The 23,797-nt window shown below is 41.2% G+C and overlaps 2 protein-coding genes across 2 annotated transcripts in view; one reads left to right on the top strand and one right to left on the bottom strand.

Annotated features, from left to right (window-relative positions):
* Positions 1–23,797, top strand: part of LOC135696860 (WD repeat-containing protein 91) — a 123,768-nt gene that overhangs the window by 66,855 nt on the left and 33,116 nt on the right. The window lies entirely within an intron of this gene.
* LOC135696864 (annexin B10-like) lies at positions 1,105–2,084 on the bottom strand. Its single transcript, XM_065216403.1, has 2 exons — positions 1,248–2,084; positions 1,105–1,176 (listed from the first exon to the last, which is right to left on the bottom strand). Exons 1-2 carry the CDS (start codon positions 2,067–2,069, stop codon positions 1,120–1,122), a joined length of 879 nt encoding a protein of 292 aa, XP_065072475.1. The 5' UTR covers positions 2,070–2,084; the 3' UTR covers positions 1,105–1,119.

Here is a 23,797-nt window from a genome sequence, read left to right on the forward strand (position 1 = left end):
ACCGCAACAACAGCACCGACAAATCTTCACCTCACCCCACCCTCACAAAGTGACATGAAATCCATTTTGTTTTCGTTCGACTCCAGCCGCACAATCACATAATATGATAAACTTCATATCACTTTATTTCTCGCGGTTGGCATGCTTATCACCGATCAGCCAAAGACCAAGCTCAAACTAGGGCATTTTTTTCCATTTCCCCTTTAAAACACTCCGTGCACAAAAGCGATGCTCATCGCAAAAACCCAACAATAGATCAGCGCGGTCGAGTCACACCGGCAACAAAGGGAAGCGAGAGCACACCAAGCACCCAAACAACGCTGCACAAATCAAATCATTGCGCCCGGGACACAAAACCAATCAAATGCGAGCACCGGAAAGCTCGACCTCAGCACAAAGACAGGCCGGACTCAAAAAAATAAAACAAAATAAAGGCACGCAGCGGAACAAAAACACAACCGTTCTCGAATGATACTCAAAGTGCACTCTCCTCCCACTAAGTGGTTTTAATCGATTACACGGAAAAATGGTATATTATGAGTTGTGAAACCGACAAGCTAATTTGCCAACGACCACAATCTTCTATCTAATTGAGATGTTAATTTAAATCAAACAATAGGTAGCCAAATGGCACTCTTGGCCGCTTCACTGAACTGTCCTCCATTTAATAATCTTTGTCCATCTGAACATCTTTGCTGGTATCCTTCCAATTGTTGGTAATTTCGATATTGGAACAAGTCATCAAAATCGACCTTCAATAGCGTCTGACGGTGTGTCGAGTGTTCTCCGTAACATCCGCAGACGAGCTGACACAAAACATACTGTTACGCTACGAGCGAGCACGTGATTGGTTGATTACTGCTAAAAAGTTTGATCAATATTCAATAGTTAACGATTATCTTTATACTAAACCAATCTTACATTCAATCTGAATTAAATGGTGTATTTAAATTTGAAATACTTCAATAAATGACCCTGTTATAAGCGTTGAAAACCTGACACTATTTCGTCGCACATTTTTTTTTATTTGATCCCCTCCATAGTCCACAAAGACGTAGTCCTGCACCATCCAAAGTATGAATGCCTTTTTTGGGGTTTAAGAAATTGCATTCATCGACTTTAAGCACTTCCAATCAATGCACATAGCGCTTTCTTGTAATCGCCAGAAGTTTCGCTCTGAAAAGATAAATATGCAAACATATGGTTAGTATTGATCTGCTAATTGATCCCCGTGAAATTGTTATTACCGTAACTGCACTCAAAAGTGTTTTATTATACATTTTTTCGTACTCGACCTTGATGTCCTGCAAGTCAATTTCCGATCGCGACACGATAATCCGAATCAGCGTGGTATCGTCCGTACCCAATCCGTCCATGGCTTTGAACAATCGCGTCGCGAAGAAATGTGTTGGCATCTGGACGCATTCGACTATCGCACTGAGAGCATTATACAGGTCACCGCTCAACTCGGCCTTTAAGGCCTGTTCGATGGTGCGTCCGGTCATCTTCTTGTACTCATCGAACACACATTTCAGCTGGTCGAAACTCGAGTGGGCCATAATCTTGGGGAAAACGGACTCATCAGTGCCCCATTTTCCCTCACCGGCTTCGTACAGCTGTTTGGCTTGCTGTACGGCAAGATCTGGATCTACGGTTCCTGGAGGGTTGCGTGTACCGGTAATAATTAGTGTGAGCAGCCGACGGAAATCACCGGATGTTTCCGTACAAACATGCTCCGCCAGTGGACGATTGAACATATCCTCATAGACTCGTGCAATGTGATGCATTTGTTCGTTGTTTTGCGAGCAGAGAATCTCGATAAGGGCACGCTCGTTGGTACCGATGCCATCCATGGCTTTGAACAGCTGCTTGCAGAGATAGTTCACCGGCGGTAACATCAGACCGAGGATTACATCCTCGAACTTACCGCCCAGTTCCGATTTCAGATCCTTGATCAGATCTCGACCCAGTTCGTTTTTGAACGTTTCGGCGATGACCTGACGTTGCTTGTTGCATCGCGAGCAGAGGATGTCGATAATGACTTGCTCGTCCGTTCCAAAGCCCTTCATGGCCTTGCGAAGTGCGGCCGCATCTGCCGATGGATTGAAATTTTCGGCTGGGGAAACGGTGGGTTTCGCCTGGAGGGATTTGGAGAAAAATTGTTGATTAGTTTTAAGTTTTTCAGCATGAAAATAATCAGTTTCTGATACAAATAACTAGAATAGACTTGTTCGAAATGTTTTTTTTTTTACTTAGGACTACGTCTTTAATTTCTATCCCAAACACAGACGCACGATAAAGCGCAAATCGAACAAACGACATATTGTGCATGCTCACATGAGCGAACTCAATGCTCGGTTGATCGCTCACCATTTCACCAATGAAAAGAAGGGAGGAGCAAAGCAACGATAATAAAAACGCTTGCCAAATCATTTTCTTCGTCATTTGCTTTCGAGCAACGGACGGATAAGTGTCAGACACGACCACAAACGAAGTGACAGACGACTAACTGGCGAAGAAATCCATTAAAATAATGTGGTTCACTGTAATAGAATTTTCTTGGAAGCTTGTGCCATCATCCACCAGATGGGTTAGTTTTTTTGTTTTGATTTGAACAAAGTTGATTTTGTGTACAATGATTCTTTGACAGTGTGCAGGAAAACGCTCCCCGCCATCGTGGAGAGTTGTTGTTATTCACATCGTCGTGATTGTGCGCTGCTAAAATTGTCGATTTTTTATCACACGGGCTATCGTTATTCGTTTTTTCCGTTCGGTACACCTGTAATATTGTACTGGTTGTTAGTGGAAAGTGCAGTTCGTTGCGATAATCATCTAATTAGAGCATATTTTGTGTTGTGAAAACAGTGAAAAAATATCCAATCAGACATATTGTCTAGCATTGGGCGATCTTGAGAATCCAATTCCTCCTTGCGTATTAGAGCATCTCCACCGCTGTTTCTAAATCACTTTTGGAAACTGAGTCAGCATGACTTTCGCCTGTGACCAATGCGCTAAACCAGTAAAAGTCGATGAAGAATCCGTCTCCTGCATGGCTTTTTTGCGACAGGATGATTCACCTAAAGTGCGGGTGCAGTTTCGAACGCCTTTGGATACGGTTGTGTTTTAAGTTTGTTCTCTGTTTTGTGCGTGCGTTCGCTCTCATAGTTTTCGGCTGCAATTGCCGGATTATCGCTGGCGCTCTACCTCCCGGACGTTTATACGTGTGTGATTGGTAGTTTTCTCGCTTTCTATCTGCGTTGTTTGATTTTCTCCCGGACCAGAAATTAGTGGCATCGCGAGTGATAATTTTTAATTTCAGTTTATTTACGCACTGCAAGGTGCGTGAAAGAGCTCGGCATATTCGGTGTTGATGTTGGCTCGCTTGTAACTTTTTTGGTTGTGTTTTCGAAAGAAATTGATCGAAAGTGTACCAAAAGTGCTTCTGAACGTGTTTCGCGGTTGGGAGTGAAATTCGTAAATTCGCGGTTTATGTTCAGTGAAAATTCCGTACCACAAAATTGCTCACCTTGCACTCTTTTTTTTTTGCCGTTCGACGACGACGGACATGCGAGAGAAAAATAAACATCGGGAATGTGCTCCCGGATGTATTGATTTGGTGAGTACGTTCCAGTTGAAGATTGTTCTTATACATATCTCGATTGCATTTTCGAGGGGACGTCCGGAGAGCTTTGAGATTTAGGCGTTGTTGCTTTTGCGGGCAGACGAGTTGGTCGCCGGTAAGGGCCAGTAAGTGCTGCCAGCAGATGAATCAAGAGGTATTCGAAACAAAATTGGTAAGAAATGTCCATTCAAATCGATTTAATACAGTTGAACAAATTTCAAAACTATATACGTGCCAGATTTGGAAATAATATTTTTTGAATCTGGAAGTGTGTTTATGATACCATTATCCATTTGATAAAGGTAGAGTGAACATGCGGGGCTTATTGTAAGTAAAAGTGACCTCGGAGTGGTCGTGAATTACCAGGCATTCTGAAATGGGTCACTGGAGCTGCAATAGAGCTAACACCTTCTAACTCCCGGACTAAACCTGCTTTAATTTAAGGGTAATAAAAAGCAGTTTTCTTCCATAATAACACTGCCGGACAGTGGGGGTTAGATTGTACACACACACACACACACACAATCATTCTTTGACAGTGTGCAAAGAGTGCGTATCATTTTGTCATTTTTTATGCATTTCAGTTTTGAGTAGAGTGAAAGAGATAGAACCAAAACATTCTAGTACATTTGGTGAAAATGCTAGTTCAATCTAGTAGTAGTGTTGCCATGTGGTACAATCCAGTAGTAGTGGTGTTGCCATGTGGTACACTGAAAAATTGCAATAGCAGGTTAGTCACCAAAGTTTTCATGCCGCTCCGTCTGTCACTTCGTTTGTGGACACGACGTATGAGTGGAACAGCACGCATCGCACCAATACGAAGACGACGCCACATTATTTCCATTTTCAATCTGTATTTTCATCGTAAAAATCTTTTTAATATGTTTCTGGCTGACAAAAATCTGTATAAATTCTATAGTATGATCTTATTGCGGATCGTCGTAAATATACTTTGAGTTTATTTGAAGTTCAGAAATAGTTTGTCTTGAATAGTCTTGAAAAATGACTTAAGGTGAAAGTGGATCGGTTAAGATTTAAAAAAAAAATAACGCAACTCTCAATCAAAAAAACTCTTCCGTGCAAAATTAAAGAACTAACATTTCTATCTCTAGCCATTTTTACAAGATTGATTTATTATTTAAATTTTCAGAAAACCATTTTCTTAGTTCAATTTTAGGTCCACAATCATAGTGGTCGCTAACTTTGCTCATCAATTACACAAGTATTTCGTATGAAAGGTAATGTTTCACTCCCGTAGATCGTTTCAAAATATTGTTAGTAAAATTTTCTCCGAAGACAACATACCTGTAAAATGCACTTTTCAATGTAAACCATTTTTTGAAACGGAATTCCAAGCATTAGATTTCGTTTTCCTGCTGGCTTTTGCATGTATCTGTGCGTAAGCATGCTCCAGGTTGAAGAACAATGTGATTTGAAACGCTCGCACAAAACAGAGAAGCAATAAAAAAGCCACACGACGGGGCGATCCATGAATGAATTAGCAAGACAAACCATCAGCACCGTCAGCAGGATCAAGCCCGCGCGTGACGTTTTTTATTCGCAATAATTGATGAATATTGTAAAATATCTTTTTGTATATCAATTCGAAATATTTTGCGAAAATGATCGATAATTAGATAATTCCATGAACTTCGGCAGAACTTCGCTGAACTTAGGCAGGACTTCGCTGAACTTCAGCAGGAGTTCCCTGCACTTTGACAGGCCTTCCCTGTACTACGGCAGGACTTTCCTGAGGTTCAGCAGGCCAGCCCATTCCCTGAACTTCATCAGGACTTCTCTTATTTCCAAGATTTGAAATTCCCTGCACTTCAGCAGTCTTTCCCTGAACTTCAGCAGAACTTCCCTGAATTTCGGCAGAACTGCTCTGAGCTTCGACAGGACTTCGTTGAACTTCAGTAGGAGTTCCCTGAACTTTGGCAAGACTTCCCTGAACTGGTAGAACTTCTCTGAACTTCAGCAGGAGTTCTCTGAACTTCGGCAAGATATTTTTTTATATAGCTTTCTCAATCTAGGGTAGTCCAATAGTCCGTTTTGCATTTCCCTGTTTGGATTACCCTAGACTGAGAAAGCCATATAAAAGAAATCTCCATACGTAACAGTCAAAAAATCTAATACATCACTTCGGCAGGATTTCTCTGAACATTGGTAGGACATCCCTGAAGTTCGGCAAAACTTCCCTGAACTTCGACACAACTTCTCTAAAATTTCGCAGGACTTCCCTGAACTTCGGACTTGACATCAGGACTTGACTGAAGTTCGGCAGGCCTTCCCTGAACTACGGCAAGACTTCCCCGAGCATTAGCAGGACTTCCCTGAACTTGGAATCTTTGAATTGAAGTTATCATTTCAGCAGTAGAATTATTATAATTATACAATAATATTGTGTTTACAAATTCGGTCAAAATTTCGATACTTCTCATTTTCCTAATTTGCGGTGCAAACCGAGTATTGTGGCGTACTATTTTTGATTATGTCTTATCTTAAATGTGATGTTGTACAAATAAATGTATGTATGTACATACCGAGATCTTTCTTTGATTGTTCATGAATTTTGCTAGTCATTGAAATGCTCGGATTAATAAACCGTTTCGACTGCCTAGCAATGAGAGTGTTGTTCCAATTGGTCTCCACTTTCATTTTTCCCATTTCTTGAACTCCATTCTAAGTGAGCAACCAGAAACTCCACAGAATGGTTCTGGTCCTATAAATTGTTGAGATCATCCAAGCCTAGCTGTGTCGGCTTTCTCATTCCCATGAATTCCGCAGTGACCAGGAACCCAAAATAGATTCACTTGGTTTTGGCAACCCAATTTTTGGAGGCAACATATTGGGGGTGCAATTTCAAAAAAACCAAAACCGAACGCATGAAGAAAATAGGTCAGGTTTTGACCACATATAACTCTGTCAATAGCAAATGAATTTTAATTCTAAACAAGCCAAAGAATTGGGAATTTATCTACCAATCTGCTAAATTCAACACTTTATTAATTTTCAATCAGTGGCGTCGCGTCCACATGTGCAATTTGTGTAAATAATTAAAAAAAAATGCGTTTAGATTTTTCATAGATGTTATGGTAACATTATAGCTGTACTTCTTTATTCCAGACCACAAGTGACCATGAATACACTATTTTATAGTGTGGTTCAATTAAATCTTCGACCTTGGTTTGCTTCAAAAAGGAATAAATTTCGTTCGTCTGCCTCATCCCTACATGACAAAACTCCTTAAATACCGCACCTAAAAGCGAGTTTTTTTGGGTCGCGGGTGGTAAATTTGTGAATGGTCAGTTATCGCTCAGCTTCTGAGTCGTGCAGACGTTTTTTTTTTTTCGATTGCGCTTATCACAAGTGAAGCATTTACGGTTGGATATTTGTCTACTTCGGTGTGCCGCGTCGCGTGGTAAAGTGTTGCGCGATGAGGCGAGAAAACACTTTTAAAATCGATTATTCGAACTTCACCATCAAGCCATCGGTCGAAAAACTTTATGGATTTTGTCGGTCGGTTCTCGGTTTGAAAAGGGAAGATATCAAACGACTACAGTGCCACAGAGGTGGAGCATGTGCGTTTATCAAAGTTAGTGACTTGGCGCTTGCACAAAAAGTTGTTGACGAACATGATGGAAAACATGAAGTGGAGTGTGAGGGGAAGAAACACAAGCTTCGGATTACGTTGGAAGACGGTAGTGTTGAGGTGAAGGTTTACGACCTCCCCGAAGGTGTGTCTGAAGCAAAGGTCGTACAATTCCTAAGCGCGTTCGGCGAAGTAATCTCGATTCGCGAGGTATCATGGAGTGAAAACAACGAATGCGAAGGCATACCGCTCGGTATATGGTCTGTCCGTATGTTAGTGCAGCGGAACATCGACTCGTGGGTCATCATCGACGGAGAGCAAGCGTTCGTGGTGTACAAGGGGCAGCTGCAATCCTGCCGGCACTGCAAAGAGCACGCACACACTGGCATATCATGTGTCCAGAACAAGAAACTACTGTTTCAGAAAAGCTACGCAAACGTGACGAAGCAAACTGGACAGAGTTATAGGTCAACAACCGGTGATCAGCCGAAAAAACCAGCTGGTGCGAAACCACCAAGCACGAAACCGTTCGGTCAAAAATCCACCGCTCCACCAGCGGTATCGTTGGACGTTTTTCCCGAACTACCGAAACGCACGAGCCAGGGTGAATCCTCAGGCTCGAAAACGAACGCAAACAGCCTGCCTACAGTGGGTGCTGTGTCACACAAACACAACGAACATCCAATTCGTTGCCATCATTCCTAAATCCACCGCAAGCTGTCGTTGGTCGATGTATTTAAAAAAACAGAAAATACACCGCGATCGCAGAGCAAAAGCGGCAACGGGAACGAAACCGATGAATCCTCCACATCCACGAGCAGCAGACAAAGCAGAGGACGTCCAGTGGGCAAAAAACCTCGTCGGGACGACGATGATATGGAGAAGGATGAGGATTCCCACCCATAAATGGCTCTCACGTCGTATAATATCTCGTCGATCAACATCGGCACCATCACGAGTCCAACAAAACTAAACGCGCTACGGAACTTCATCAATAGCCAAAGACTCGATATTGTGTGTCTGCAAGAAGTAGAAAACGAACAGCTCTCCTTGCCTGGCTTCGTCGTTTTCTCAAATGTGGACCACACGAGAAGAGGAACGGTGATTGCACTGAAGGAACATATCCAGGTCTCTCACGTTGAGAAAAGTCTGGATCAGGGATGCCAGGCTTATATTGAAAAAATCTGGCAAAACCCGAAAAAAATGTCTGGCAAAAATCTGGCACAGCAAATTAACATAGGAAGCTGCCAGATTTCTCAAAAAATCTGTCTGGCAGAGCTTAACTTTCTCTGGCTGTGCCAGATAAATCTGGCAACCTGGCAACGCTGGCTGGATGGTCGACTGCTTGCTCTGAGAGTACAAGACACGACGATTTGTAATATCTACGCTCCCTCCGGCTCCTCACAACGTGCAACTCGGGAGGATTTCATTAATGGAACGCTTGCTTACTACCTCCGTCATCGCACTAGGCATGTCATCCTGGCCCACGATGCTAAATGACAGGTGGGCAGGAACTCACAGTCTCCCAGTGTTGGTGAGTTCTTTGCCGTTAATGTTCACGAAAAGTTCACTATTTTGCTATACAGAAATTCAAAACAAAAATTATTATCTGCGGATTTGAACAGTTTTTGACCTGTTTCATACTACCAGAAGGTGTATGCTGGTCACAAATGCCGTACCAAACTGATTTCCTACTCAATTAATCAATCTTTGATGTGAAATTCGCTAATAAACACGAGGCGCATTTCTTATAGCAAACATGCCATAACAAAATGGGCATGGTTCATTTAAGTAAACAAACTAACACTTCTTCCGACTGTGGCACCTATGTATTAGCCGTCTCGATCCTGGCCGGCGATTTCAATTGCGTACTTCGTGCATGCGATTCGAGTAGCCCGAACACGAGCCCTGCCCTTAGATCAGCTGTGCAACAATTGCAGCTTCACGACGTTTTGGAAAAAAAAACTGTGTCCACGCGAGACAGGATTCACGTACGTCAATCGGAACGCACAATCACGTCTCGATCGCATCTACGTGAGCGGTGAACTGCGACAACACCTTCGAGCAGCACACTGTGCACGTGTGCTCATTCACCGACCACAAAGCGTTGACACTCCGAATTTGCCTTCCCCATCTTGGACAGGAGTCTGGCCGTGGGTTCTGGTCTCTTCGGCCTCACCTTCTGACCGACGAAAACGTTGCGGAGTTCCAAAACCAGTGGCAATTTTGGACCCGGCAACGCAGAAATTATGGTTCGTGGATTCAATGGTGGCTTACATACGCTAAGCCTAAAATAAAAAGCTTCTTCAAGTGGAAATCTCGTTTGGTGTTCGAAGAATTCCATAACGAACATCAACATCTCTATACGGAACTACGGCAAGCGTATGACGGCTATTACCAGCACCCAGAAATGTTGACCACCATCAACAGGCTGAAGGGCGAGATGTTGGCGCTTCAACGAAATTTCTCCCAAACATTCATGCGAATCAACGAAACTCATGTGGCGGGGAACCCATGTCTATATTTCAACTGGGAGAAAGGCGAAGGAGGAAAACCATCATCACGCAGCTGAAGACAGAGCAGCACAAAACTATTGCCGACCCACAAGCGATCGAAACGCACATGGTCAATTACTTCTCGACCCTCTACTCGGAAGAAATAAGGGAGACTGTCGAAAACAGCTTCGTTTGCGAGAGAGTCGTTCCATCCCGAGACCGAGACGGCTAATACATAGGTGCCACAGACGGAAGAAGTGTTAGTTTGTTTACTTAAATGAACCATGCCCATTTTGTTATGGCATGTTTGCTATAACTACAGCTTGTCCGGAGTGTCTCTAGCACGAGAATCCTTGGTTAAAGACCTGGGAGTGCTTTTGGACTCGAAGCTAACGTTTAACGCTCATCTGACATACATCATCTCGAAAGCATCTTCCCAGCTAGGCTTCATATTTCGCTTTGCCAAGCACTTCAAAGATGTATACTGCTTAAAGGCCTTGTACTGCAGCTTGGTGCGACCCATACTTGAATACTCCTCCGTTGTTTGGAGTCCATACTACCAAAATGGAATTCAACGCGTTGAGAAGATTCAACGGAAATTCATCCGTTATGCTCTACGACACCTTCCCTGGACTGACCGTCTGGATCCACGATGGAAAATGAACAGGTGGGCAGGAACTCACAGTCTCCCAGTGTTGGTGAGTTCTTTGCCGTTAATGTTCACGAAAAGTTCACTATTTTGCTATACAGAAATTCAAAACAAAAATTTTATCTGCGGATTTGAACAGTTTTTGACCTGTTTCATACTACCGGAAGGTGTATGCTGGTCACAAATGCCGTGCCAAACTGATTTCCTACTCAATTAATCAATCTTTGATGTGAAATTCGCTAATAAACACGAGGCGCATTTCGTATAGCAAACATGCCATAACAAAATGGGCATGGTTCATTTAAGTAAACAAACTAACACTTCTTCCGACTGTTACACCTATGTATTAGCCGTCTCGGTCTGGATCTTCCTAGTTACGAGAGTCGTTGCAAACTGATTCATCTGGACCTACTCAGTGTTAGACGTGATGTTGCAAAAGCTTGCTTTGTCAGTGATCTGTTAACGTCTCTCATCGACTGCCCTTCGCTACTTACACAGCTAAACATAAACATTAGGAGACGTCAGCTACGTACACACGCCTTTTTGTTCATCGATACTTCCAGGACAAATTATGGTTTGAATGAGCCAGTTCGTAGCATGTGCCGTGTGTTCAATCATTGTCAACATGTATTTGACTTTAGTTTTTCACGTGCGTCCAATAGGCAGAATTTCTTGAGATTTATGTCACAGTAGCAATAGTGCGATAGTTCTAAGTTTTAATTGTCATTTGGGTATTTTAACCTGTTGACTGTAACAAACTACAAATAAATAAATAAATAAATAAATAAATAAATGCGCCTCGTGTTTATTAGCGAATTTCACATCAAAGATTGATTAATTGAGTAGGAAATCAGTTTGGTACGGCATTTGTGACCAGCATACACCTTCTGGTAGTATGAAACAGGTCATGTTCACCGAGAGCACGATGCTAAATGACAGGTGGGCAGGAACTCACAGTCTCCCAGTGTTGGTGAGTTCTTTGCCGTTAATGTTCACGAAAAGTTCACTATTTTGCTATACAGAAATTCAAAACAAAAATTATTATCTGCGGATTTGAACAGTTTTTGACCTGTTTCATACTACCAGAAGGTGTATGCTGGTCACAAATGCCGTACCAAACTGATTTCCTACTCAATTAATCAATCTTTGATGTGAAATTCGCTAATAAACACGAGGCGCATTTCTTATAGCAAACATGCCATAACAAAATGGGCATGGTTCATTTAAGTAAACAAACTAACACTTCTTCCGACTGTGGCACCTATGTATTAGCCGTCTCGGGGTTGGCTGCCCTTCGCTGCATTGAGAAGTTTCGATGCTATATAGAGGGTACTCGGTTCACTCTCGTAACGGATTCATCGGCACTCTCTTTTATAATGAGAGCCAAATGGAGATCCTCATCGCGTTTGAGCCGATGGAGCATTACTTTGCAACAATACGATATGGAGATCAAACATCGTAAAGGGAAGGAGAACATTGTCCCAGATGCGTTATCTCGGTCCATTGAAGCATTGGAGGTGATAGAAGCGGACACATGGTACCACAATCTGTATGAATCAGTTGAAAACGAACCCGAAAAATACATCGACTTCCGGATCGAGGATGGTCGATTGTTCAAGTTTGTAGCTGCCAAATCGGATGTATTAGACTACAGATTTGAATGGAAGGAGTGTGTACCTGAGTCCGAACGTCCACGAATCATGCACCAGGAACACGATGGCATGATGCACATCGGATTCGAGAAGTGCATCGAGAGTGTCAAACAAAAGTACTATTGGCCTAGGATGAGTGCTGACGTTAAGAAGTACGTAGGAAAATGCGAGGCTTGCAAGGAGAACAAGCATTCAACGACATCAACTGCTGCGGAAATGGGAAATCAACGAATCGCGACCAGGCCTTTCCAGATTGTGTGCATGGACTACATACAGTCTTTGCCTAGAAGCAAGCAGGGCAATGCCCACTTATTAGTCGTCTTAGACGTTTTCTCTAAGTACTGCCTGCTTGTTCCGGTAAAGAAAATCTCTTCAGGGAGTCTGTGCACAATCTTGGAGGAAAGATGGTTCCGAAGACTGTCCGTTCCGCAGTACGTTATAACGGATAATGCGACTACCTTTTTATCAAAGGAATTTCAAGAGCTGCTGAGGAAATATGAAATCCAGCACTGGGCCAATTCACGACACCGAAGTCAAGCAAACCCAGCAGAACGGCTTAACAGGACGATAAACTCGATGATCTGCACGTACGTCCGTCACGATCAGAAGCTCTGGGATCACGATGGTAAATGACAGGTGGGCATGAACTCACAGTCTCCCAGTGTTGGTGAGTTCTTTGCCGTTAATGTTCACGAAAAGTTCACTATTTTGCTATACAGAAATTCAAAACAAAAATTTTTATCTGCGGATTTGAACAGTTTTTGACCTGTTTCATACTACCGGAAGGTGTATGCTGGTCACAAATGCCGTACCAAACTGATTTCCTACTCAATTAATCAATATTTGATGTGAAATTCGCTAATAAACACGAGGCGCATTTCTTATAGCAAACATGCCATAACAAAATGGGCATGGTTCATTTAAGTAAACAAACTAACACTTCTTCCGACTGTGGCACCTATGTATTAGCCGTCTCGACCCCGTACCGAGTGATCTTCGGGCATGAGATGGTAACGCTCGAGACGGCTAATACATAGGTGTAACAGTCGGAAGAAGTGTTAGTTTGTTTACTTAAATGAACCATGCCCATTTTGTTATGGCATGTTTGCTATACGAAATGCGCCTCGTGTTTATTAGCGAATTTCACATCAAAGATTGATTAATTGAGTAGGAAATCAGTTTGGCACGGCATTTGTGACCAGCATACACCTTCCGGTAGTATGAAACAGGTCAAAAACTGTTCAAATCCGCAGATAAAATTTTTGTTTTGAATTTCTGTATAGCAAAATAGTGAACTTTTCGTGAACATTAACGGCAAAGAACTCACCAACACTGGGAGACTGTGAGTTCCTGCCCACCTGTTCATTTTCCATCGTGGGTAACGCTAGGATCAGATCACCGGAGGGAAGATGAGAGTGAGCTCTCGGAAGAAGAACGTGGGGTAAGGATGCAGGGAGTTAATAAAAAGAACTTCGAGCTCGTGAGGGAGAACTTGAAGAGAGCCTACGAGAGCACGAAACGGCAATATGACTTACGTCACAAACGCTACTCACCTACATTCACTGTCGGACAACGAGTCTTCAAACGGAGCTTTACTTTGTCATCTGCTGGAAAGGACTTTAACGCGAAGTTAGGTCCGCAGTATAAAGCGTGCGTCATCGTTGCAAAAAAAGGCAACAGCTCGTATGAGATCGCAGATTTAAATGGAAGATCTCTAGGTATCTTCTCGGCAGCGGATCTGAAGACCTAAAATAGAAGAATCTAAAAATAAAGCGTGGTACCACCAATTAATAACTGTTTGATTCTTGAGTTACAGAAGGTCAATGGTGAGGAGGGCTACTGAACCGAAAACGGTTTCATCTGGTCCAGTATTCCTAATCCTATTGCGTAATTCTATATCGAGGAGAGAATCACTAGTTAAGTAAAGAATCTGTCAAAGAAAGACATTGCCGAATGCATTCAACTAGGAAATCATTAATTTTAGTATTTTTGTAATGAATAATTTGTTAAATATTTTAATTTTCGTTTTGTTGTCAAATAGCTGTGTGTAGTTTCAAATAACCCCATTTATGCACTTTACGCAATCAACTGAATTGTTTACAATATCGTAAACAAAGTTTTGAAACTGGGTTGCAATCAGTTGGTAATAGCAGTGCATAATGTGAGAGAGAGTGAGCGTACAATAGGAGAATGGATAACTGTAGTAAGATGACATTGAATCAACCACATTTTTTTCGTCCATACTTACCTGATTGTATGTCCAGCATGCAATCCCCATACATGATGCACCTCTAGCTAAAATCGTTGGAGATGGAAATTTTCAATTTCTAGCAAAATGATCAATTGGCCAAAATAAGTTTCGACTAGTCATCAAATTGATAATAGCTCTTCTGAAAAAAGTACCTGTTTACCTAGATTTTAGCCACAACTTCATCAACAGCACACCACTTTTAACAATACGTTCTGAAATAATAGGCATTTGACAGTTTGGTAGTTCACAGTCTTCCGTACGCACACACTGATAAAACTGATAACGTTATCACAAAAAACCACAGTTGATTCACTGATAACGGCTTACTCCGACATAGCAAAACGTTTCTAAAGGTGATGAAATTTTTCACACCGTACTCTAGAGTAATTTTGTAAAAACTGTAAATATTATTCCGGAATTCTTTATTAATATGTTAAATTTTGAAAATCTGCATGTTCTGTTTTAGTAGATTTTAAATACTATTTTTAATTGTGAAATGTAGTATAGCTTATATATATATATATTTTATTTCGTTTTTCTTGAGTGTTGGTCCAACAATTTATACAGTTTAAAAGGGATCGCTGGAGACTGGAATCGAAAGATATTGATGGTCAGTAGGAGGTTTCGACCTTGAAACTGAGTTGAGTTGGTTTACCAACGATGATAACTTATGACCCCGACCCAAATATACACTGTTAATAAAACGCTACTCTTTCCTTAGCTAACATCTGTGATTCGATACTTTTGGATAAGTTTGAGGTTTTGATTCATTAGTTTGTGTTAAAAACAAAGTGTGTGAGTAAGTTTCGTTTTGTTTGTGAAAATTCTGGTTCAGAGGTACGCGTCACAATTTTGGAATTCTTGTGTATGAAAAAGAAAAGAAAAAAAATTCGGCTTCACTGACATTTTTTTTAACCCGAGCGGGGGGAGAGTGTAACCAGTGGTGTGTCTGTCTGTCTGAGATTAGTGAGATTGTCGCGATTAGTGTTTCGTATTTTATGTATAACAATATGCCAAGGAAAGGTTTGAATACAAGCTACCAACACCACCCATCGCCCACAAAATCACCCACTGGACAGTACACAGCCACACCACTAAACGACAGGAAGATCCGCTACCTACCACCAGATGGCACTGTTTACTGGATTTGGAGGCCATTAGGAGGTGGCATAATGGGGCCATGATGAGGCGGAAGGACGATGGCTCAGCGAGGAGGAGAGTGGATAGGTCAGCCGCCATCGTCGAGAATTATTTGATTGGCGATACTCAACAGCGATACTTCGTAAAGCTAGTTCAAACAAGTTCGAAAACCAGTAAAAAATCGTGAGGACGTGAAAAAAAAGTGAAGAAGGAGAGTGAGGTGCAGAACCATACAGGTAAAATTCCCTTCTTGAGAAACACCTTCTCGATCGCCAATAACCGCCATCGTGATTCCCCATTATGTCCACAGGACCCTGCAGTTTACCGCTGGCAATTCATCCACGGCGTGGTCAGACCCCATAGTGTCCGTCATTCGGCATACGGCGCGGTTAGACACGGAGCATCTTCCGATACGAAGGTATCCGGGAATACTAACCAACGGCCTATCGCCACGCCACGAGTATAGTGAAGAGAGAGAGAGAGATTGAAGAACCGTCGCGGAAAGTACCGAAGTACGCAACCGGTTTGCGAACCAAGTCGAGGAAAGGAACCGACTGGCCTGTGAAAAGTGCCCAGAAGGAAGCTGAGGAAGGTGAAGGAGTGGCTGTGGAAGGACCAACAGCGGGCCCGCACTGAAGAATTAGAAGAAACGAGGTAGGAGATAGCGAATAAGAAAGTGGGACGAACGTGGGAACAATAAAGGTGCCTATAGTTAAACAAGTGTTGTGTGTGTTAGATATTCGAGTGTTTCCTTGGCCGTGATATTCAAGCGCGCATGCCGACCCTGAGGTAGTGTAGAGGGGGGTCTCATTAGTGCTGGGCAGGGAGTACCCCATCTGTTACAAGTTATCATAAAAAACAAAGCGCGAACTGGTATTTCCCGGCGACTTTACAAATAAATAAAATCAAACAAAATCATCATGCAGAACTAGCTAGGATTTGTTTTACTTCATATTTCACAAAATTGCTTTCGAGTGTTAAAACATCGTCTCCCGCAAAGTTTACATTTTTCCCTCCACCAACACATACATCAGGGCTAGATAGATCTCCATAGGATCTATAGAATCCAAGCAATTAAAAAAAACCAAAATGCACAGCATTACGAACAGAGGTGAGGTTTCGACCAATAGCAGATAGATTTTAATTCTAAACAAGCCAAACGATTGGACATTTATCTACCAATCTGCTAAAATGAATACTTTGTTAATTTTTAATAGGTCACTATTGAAAAAAAAAACAAATTTCCAACTGTTGCAATGGTGATCAAAATTATCACCGAATGTCTGAAAACAGCGCATTCCCTAACACAGACTTAAAAATCGAATTCGATGCGGTCCCACTGAACGGTGCTCATTCAATCATCGTAAGTGCTAGTGTCCAGTCCAGCAGCAACAGCAGCAGCAGGAGTGCTTTCAACAACAACAACAACAACAAGAACAAAGAAAGGCTGCCTGAAAGCAGCGAGCTGCAGAGCTCATATGAGCAACCATTGAGAAGGAGGAAGAAGTCCCACCGCTAGGCTAGGATCGGAATCAGTAGCTCAGCTCAGCTCAGCATTACTCAACCATCACTACAAAACGGTCCTTTTCAGGACCACCATTAATTTGTTAAGAGTATTATTTGGACATTTGTCAAGGTCATCAGTTCCAGCCAGCAGCTAGCTATCAAGGCTCAACCTGGTCCTTATATAAGGTGTGGAATTGTAGGCCCGAATGTATTGGTGAGATTAATCATCGTCCGACCATTTTCCAGAACACGCTGGTAGGAAGTGTTAAAAATCCATATAGAATTTGAGAGAAGTGGGAATAATTAGCTTTGGGTGTATATTCAGTCCCCAGAAAGCCAATAAAATTAAATTTGTGAGAAAATTAGCTCTCACGAGTTCAATCTCATTTTTTACATATTCTGCACAAACGATACTTTCCGCCCCGCCCCATTCATATAATTCGGAAGGAAATCCTGTGAGGGGTGAATTGAATACACTTTAATACCAAAATGCACAAAACTTAAAAAATCATAAATAACAAAAAAAAATCAAAATACACCTTTTAAAGTCGGGTAGATGAATCGAAAATACTCAAGTTGACAGTCCCTTGGATTCTCCTTATCAACTTTCTCTTTGAAATAAATATTACAAATTTGATACGTTTACAAATAAAAAACGGAAAGAGTTAAGATTATTGATTATTGTTCAATTAAAAGAACTAAATGTTCACATTTGTTCCGTCCACTAGCGGTCCTACGTCAAGCTTCCGTCCGTGCCCCTAGGCACAGACCCTTCTACTTTTTTTCTAACCAAAACGAACATTTTAAAAGGTTGAATTTACAAAATGGTCGAATTTCAGAAAATAAGGGACGGCCTAGCGCCCACCTTTGCGAGAGAGTTTGCCTTCTCATTTCCTGTGATTGAGCAATGTGAGGGGATCCACACAAACCCATTTAAGAATGCCTGGTAATTCACGTCCATTCCGATGTTACTTTCACATACAATAAGCTCCGCATGTAAACACTACCGTTATCATATGAATAATGGTACTTCAAACACACTTCCAGATTTCGAAATGTGATGTTTCGAAATCTGGCGCGTATTTAGTAATATATGGAAATATGCATTTATGATTGATTTATAATCAGATGGATCTCACCAAATTCTGCCTCCGAAAAAGCACCGGTTTGTTCACTCGTGGTAATCGAAAAAATCATCCGCGTTGCTTTTACAACCGAACACAACATTTTGAATCACATGCGAAGTTCCAAGTGATTTTCATTAACTGTTTTGCAAGGCGTCTGCTTATTAGTTGACTTTTACATTTTATTAATAATCAGCAATCAAAATTTGCAAAAAGGTATCCGTGTAGTTAATCTGCTTCCTATTCGGTTTATAATTTAAAATGAAGACAAAATTACCTTGATGCTTTTTTTTTTGGATGCCATCACTGAAAGTTACTTCGCCTGACAGTTTCACTCTGAATTCAAGTGTTAACAACTCTTCAAGCTCCGAAACACAACTGAATTCCTACCTTTAGCTTTGCCAAACTTAAATATCCAGCCTAGTTTGATTTTTGTTTTGGCCAAGGGCACGTTTTGGGAATCACCTATTCAAATGATGGGAAATAACGTGCGTATCTTATATCGGATTCGTTTATTATCCGGTTGGAACCAGTTTCGGAGACGAACTTTTTTCAGTGCCAATCTCAACCTGAGGTAGGTTTTAAAAATAGCGTTCGAATTTAGTAACACTAAATTTACGGGCTTGTTGCCAATGCTGAACGGGTACTGTACTGTTAGGTACCCAAGCAAAGTCGGTAAACAAAATGGAAGCAAATTGATATTAAAGTTGGAAGTTCCTATCATAATGAAAATTCAATTTATTTCAATTGTCGCGACATAAGTCTGATATCATATTGTGCTTTCAAGATCTTTTTAAATGAAAACAGCTTAACTTTTAGTTCTACTGTTAACGTCTTGTTGAACATTTAATTTAAGTTCATCTGTCTTTGAACTAACGATTATTGCTTATTTGTTTCGTTTGAAACATTTTAGGTAATTTGTGACTTGTACGGGTGAGATTTTAACTCAAGTCAAGTCAAGCGTGAAAAGAATGGATGCATTTACACCAGGTCCGTATTCAATTAAATACTATGAATGCAAAATCAGTAATCAAATTGATTTAATTGAAAGCAGGATTTTTTCCGTGTTGGGTATTTTGATCACTGCGACCAGTACTTAGATCTATTGTGATATATTCCCCGTTTTAATATTGCTTTATCAGCATGTCGTATCACCATTTCAATTCACTGGCAACACTGGACTCAGCCAAGCCGGCTCGTACATAGCCTTATCAAAAAAGTGGAAGGGTCTGTGCCTAGGGGCACGAACGGAAGCTTGACGTCCCAACTAACAATTTTCACAATGTAAACGCTTTACTCATTTCACTTATACAGTCTCAAGCTATATTTAAACGTTATACGATATGAGGAAACCTTTACTCAACCTCTATACAAGCAAATCTGGCGAACTTAGTCAGCTACTTATGGCTGTTGGAACGGTCGGGAGAAGCTCTTATTGCATATTCATTAACGCTTTTATACAGCTGTTATCCTGCTGTTTAGTTGTGTGTGAACTTGAAAGGCGCTTATTCAACCTTTTCCCGGTTATCCAATAATCACTACACAGCTTTCTCTTGAAGCCGAGTTAAATACGGTTTACGCTTTTTATGAAGGAATTTATTGAGTTTATTTTGCTGTGAATCAAATTAATCGAAATTAGTTACAAATCATCACCAAATTATTTACCCTGCACCGGAACCTAGAATCGAACTCGGAACGACCTCATTGGCAAACCTTGACACTACCAACTGTGCTACGCCAACACTTTGAACTTATGTAAACAAATCAACATTCCCTTCTACAACAAAATCGCTGAGTAGAGGTTTTATAATGGTGCACATGAATCACTTTTCTCGACTAGTTATAAAAGAGCAGAGTAAAAGCTCTAAAACTACACACGTCTAAAAATAAACCTAGTTGACTGTGAAAATGCTTCCGAAGTTCCTCTAACAGTACAGCTTAGTACAGGTTGTTTAATTGTTGAAAAGGCACTTTTTAATTTTATGTTATTCAGCAAGAGTTGTTGGTTGTGTAGAAGCCATCAAATGAGTAATATATTCACTTTGTCAGCTTTGTTTTGCAGCTACAAGTGGAAAGTTGATTAGTGTGTGTATAGAAGTGACATTAGCGTTTATTGGCTGATGTTATTCAGTGCGACTGACAAATTGAATAAAGGTTGTGAGAAAGTTGAGTAAACGCTTTTCAAAACTATTTTGCTAGCTTTTGCTTGTAGCTGTATCTGCAGCTTCTTTTCAGGTATTTTACAGCACAACGCTGGAAAAGTTGGCTTACAAAGCTGAAAATGTTAGTTGGGGTAGGACCGCTAGTGGACGGAACAAATTTGAACATTTAGTTCTTTTAATTGACCAATCATCAATTATCTTAACTCTTTCCGTTTTTTATTTGTAAGCTTATCGAATTTGTAGTATTTATTTCAAAGAGAAAGTTGATGAAGAGAATCCAAGCGACTATCAACTTGAGTATTTTCGATTCATCTACCCGGCTTTAAAAGGTGTATTTTGAATTTTTTGTTATATATGAATTTTTAAGTTTTGTGCATTTTGGTATTAAAGTGTATTCAATTCACCCCTAACAGGATTTCCTTCCGAATTATATGAAAGGGGCGGGGCGAAAGTATCGTTTGTGCAGAATATGTAAAAAAGGAGGGACTTCAAGAGATTGAACTCGTGAGAGCTAATTTTCTCACAAATTTGATTTTATTGGCTTTCTGGGGACTGAATATACACCCAAAGCGAATTATTCCCACTGCTCTCAAATTCTATATGGATTTTTAACACTTCCTATCAGCGTGTTCTGGAAAATGGTCGGATGATGATTAATCTCACCAATACATTCGGGCCTACAATTCCATACCTTCTATAGAGACCAAGTTGAGCCTTGATAGCTAGCTGCTGGCTGGAACTGATGACCTTGACAAATGTCCAAATAATAATCTTAACAAATTTATGGTGGTCCTGAAAAGGACCGTTTTGCAGTGATGGTTGAGTAATGCTGAGCGGAGCACGACAAGCTACTGATTCCGAACCTAGCCTAGCGGTGGGACTTCTTCCTCCTTCTCTATGGTTGCTCATATGAGCTCTGCGCTCGCTGCTTGCAGGCAGCCTTTCGTTGTTGTTGTTGTTGTTGTTGAAAGCACTCTTGCTGCTGCTGCTGCTGCTGCTGCTGCTACTACTGCTGCTGGACTGGACACCACCACTTACGGTGATTGAATAAGCACCGTTCAGTGGGACCGCATCGAATTCGATTTTTAAGTCTGTGTTAGGGAATGCGCTGTTTTCAGACATTCGGTGATAATTTTGATCACCATTGCAACAGTTGGGCATTTGGTATTTTTCAATAGTGACCTATTGATAACTAACCAAATGATCACTTTAGCAGATTGGCAGATAAATTTCCAATCGTTTGGCTTGTTTCGAATTAAAATCTATCTGCTATTGGTTGAAACCTGACCTCTTTTCGTAATGTGCATTCTGGTTTTTTGAAATTGCGTTGATTCTATAGATCCTGTGGAGATCTATGTAGCCCTGATATATGTGTTGGTAGAGGGAAAAATATAAAGTTTGCGGGAGACGATGTCTTAACACTCGAAAGCAATTTTGTGAAATATGAAGTAAAACAAATCCTAGCTAGTTCTGCATGATGATTTTGTTTGATTTTATTTATTAGTAAAGTCGCCGGGAAATACCAGTTGGCGCTTTGTTTTTTATGATAACTCTTTACTTGAAAACAGGCAAAAACTCACAAACAGGCTGCTTTTTCATGGTATAGTGTGATAATTCAATAATCAATAAATTATCTCAACATTTAGTTGCAAACCATAATTTTGGTAGCATACAAAATATTCTATAATCCACATTAAATTTCACATGTAAGCGCTGATTGAAACAATCTTTTCGACGTCACTATAAGGATGATTGATTAAACGAAAGAAACGAATCGTGCGGAATGAAAGCCGAGGAAAAACTAATTGCACCAATATATTCAGGCCTACAATTCCACACCTTCTATAGACAGGTTGCGCCTTGATAGCTAGCTGCTTGCGGGAACTGATGACCTTAACCAATGTCCAAATAATACTCTTTAACAAATTTTTGGTGGCCCTGAAAAGGAACGTTTTGTAGTGATGGTTGAGTAATGCTGAGCTGGGTGTTCAACACGGATGAGGCTGTCGAGCTGTATGTCGTTTGGAGCGAGGGTGACACGCTTGGCATAGATGACCGATCCGCAGTGACTCACGAAGAGCTACTGATTCCGATCCATAGCATAGCGGTGCAGCTTCTTCCTCCTTTGATGGTTGCTTATGTGGGCTCTGCAGCTCGCTGCTTGCAGACAGCCTTTCGTTGTTACTGGAGAACAATTTTCAATGCCACACGCCGAAAGCACTGCTACTGCTGCTACTAATTTCGACGACCGAACACCACCACACAGTGCAAAAATATTACGCAATTCCATCCTCCCTATTTGCACGTGCCCGAGGATCGGAGGTGAATGCTACTTCGACTTGTTTCGTCTACTTACTACTCTCTGACGACTGTGCTGGGGAAGCAGCATATGCATGTAGGTAATAGGTGGATTTGTTAGTTAATTCGACGGTTTTGGACAATGCTGGACATTTACCAGTTTTTCAATAGTTTCTTGTTAAAAATCAACATTTTGAAGCATTTTTATCGATGCGTAGCCATATTTCTGATCGATTGGTGATAAAAATATTAAAATTGGACCAGGGGCAGCTGAGTTATTACTGTTCAAAATCATTCTTAATTTGTTACATGTTCCATTTTCGGTTTTCACAAAGTGTACCCCCATATAGAAATCAAAGACGTAGTCCTACGTCAAAAATAGTTTATTCGCGGAATTTTGCATCTTTAAATTCAACCGCTGGTTGCAAAGGATTGTTTCGGACAGGCAGCTGGGGTCGCAACGTTATCTCCGAAGATCGAGGTTTGTCAGGAGCCACCATGTCAGGTACTTGTATCGAAATCGTACTGTGGTCATCGGCATCTATTCATACAACGAACAACAAAAGCCATCGCAACGTTTCAACATCAACCAGTTGGTCTCTGCACATACGTCTGTCAAACGGATCGTGTCAAACTACAGTGAGATCAGATTTAAAGTTGGTGCTATCGTTCCCAGAAGCTCCTTGTGTTGGTAGATTATATGTTGTGGTCTGTCGATGGTATCGATTGCCCAGGCACTTATTTACGAAATGTCCAATCTAGATGAAGAATATGTCTGCTCTATTTGTGAAAAAAGTGAGAATGACCTGTCACGGATGATCGAGTGCCTTTATTGCAATAAAAGCTGCCACATTCGCTGCAAGAAGATTTACGGAAACGCGATTTCTAAGGCTAGGAAAAAACCCTTTTTCTGCTCTGTTGAATGCATTGATATACACAGCCGCTCATGTCAGCCAAAACAATCCAATGATCTCGATGTTATTACCGAGTTGCGGTCGCTCAACCAGTCGATTCAGGAAATCAAGCAGGAGTCGTTGCAGTCTCGAGCTGCTTTTGAAGAAACTAGGGTTCAAATGGCTGCGTCGATGGCTACTCTGGTGGAAACAAACAAGCATGTTGAGGAGTCTCAGGCTTTTCTGGCAAATCAGTTTGACACCTTACAGGCTGGTTTCAACATGTTCAAAGAGGAGCTATGTGGCTTGAAGAGAGATAACTCTAAGTTGTCTAAAGAAGTACAGGAGTGTCAAAACAGAAATCAACAACTTGTCTCCACTGTGTACGACCTAGAGCTCAACCTCGATAGAGT

The sequence above is a fragment of the Ochlerotatus camptorhynchus genome, unplaced genomic scaffold (genome assembly GCF_037179485.1).
Source record: "Ochlerotatus camptorhynchus isolate MF236.1 unplaced genomic scaffold, CSIRO-AGI_Acam_v1.1 ptg000062l, whole genome shotgun sequence".
In the NCBI taxonomy this organism is placed as follows: Eukaryota; Metazoa; Arthropoda; class Insecta; order Diptera; family Culicidae; genus Ochlerotatus; species Ochlerotatus camptorhynchus.

What these genes read in the sequence shown, in the direction of transcription:
- LOC135696864 (XM_065216403.1), bottom strand. Translation starts at nt 2,069, where the DNA reads ATGAAGGGCTTTGGAACGGACGAGCAAGTCATTATCGACATCCTCTGC. An exon ending in CACTTTTGAGTGCAGTTACG is followed by an intron (nt 1,177 to 1,247) that starts GTAATAACAATT and finishes TTATCTTTTCAG; the next exon opens with AGCGAAACTTCTGGCGATTA.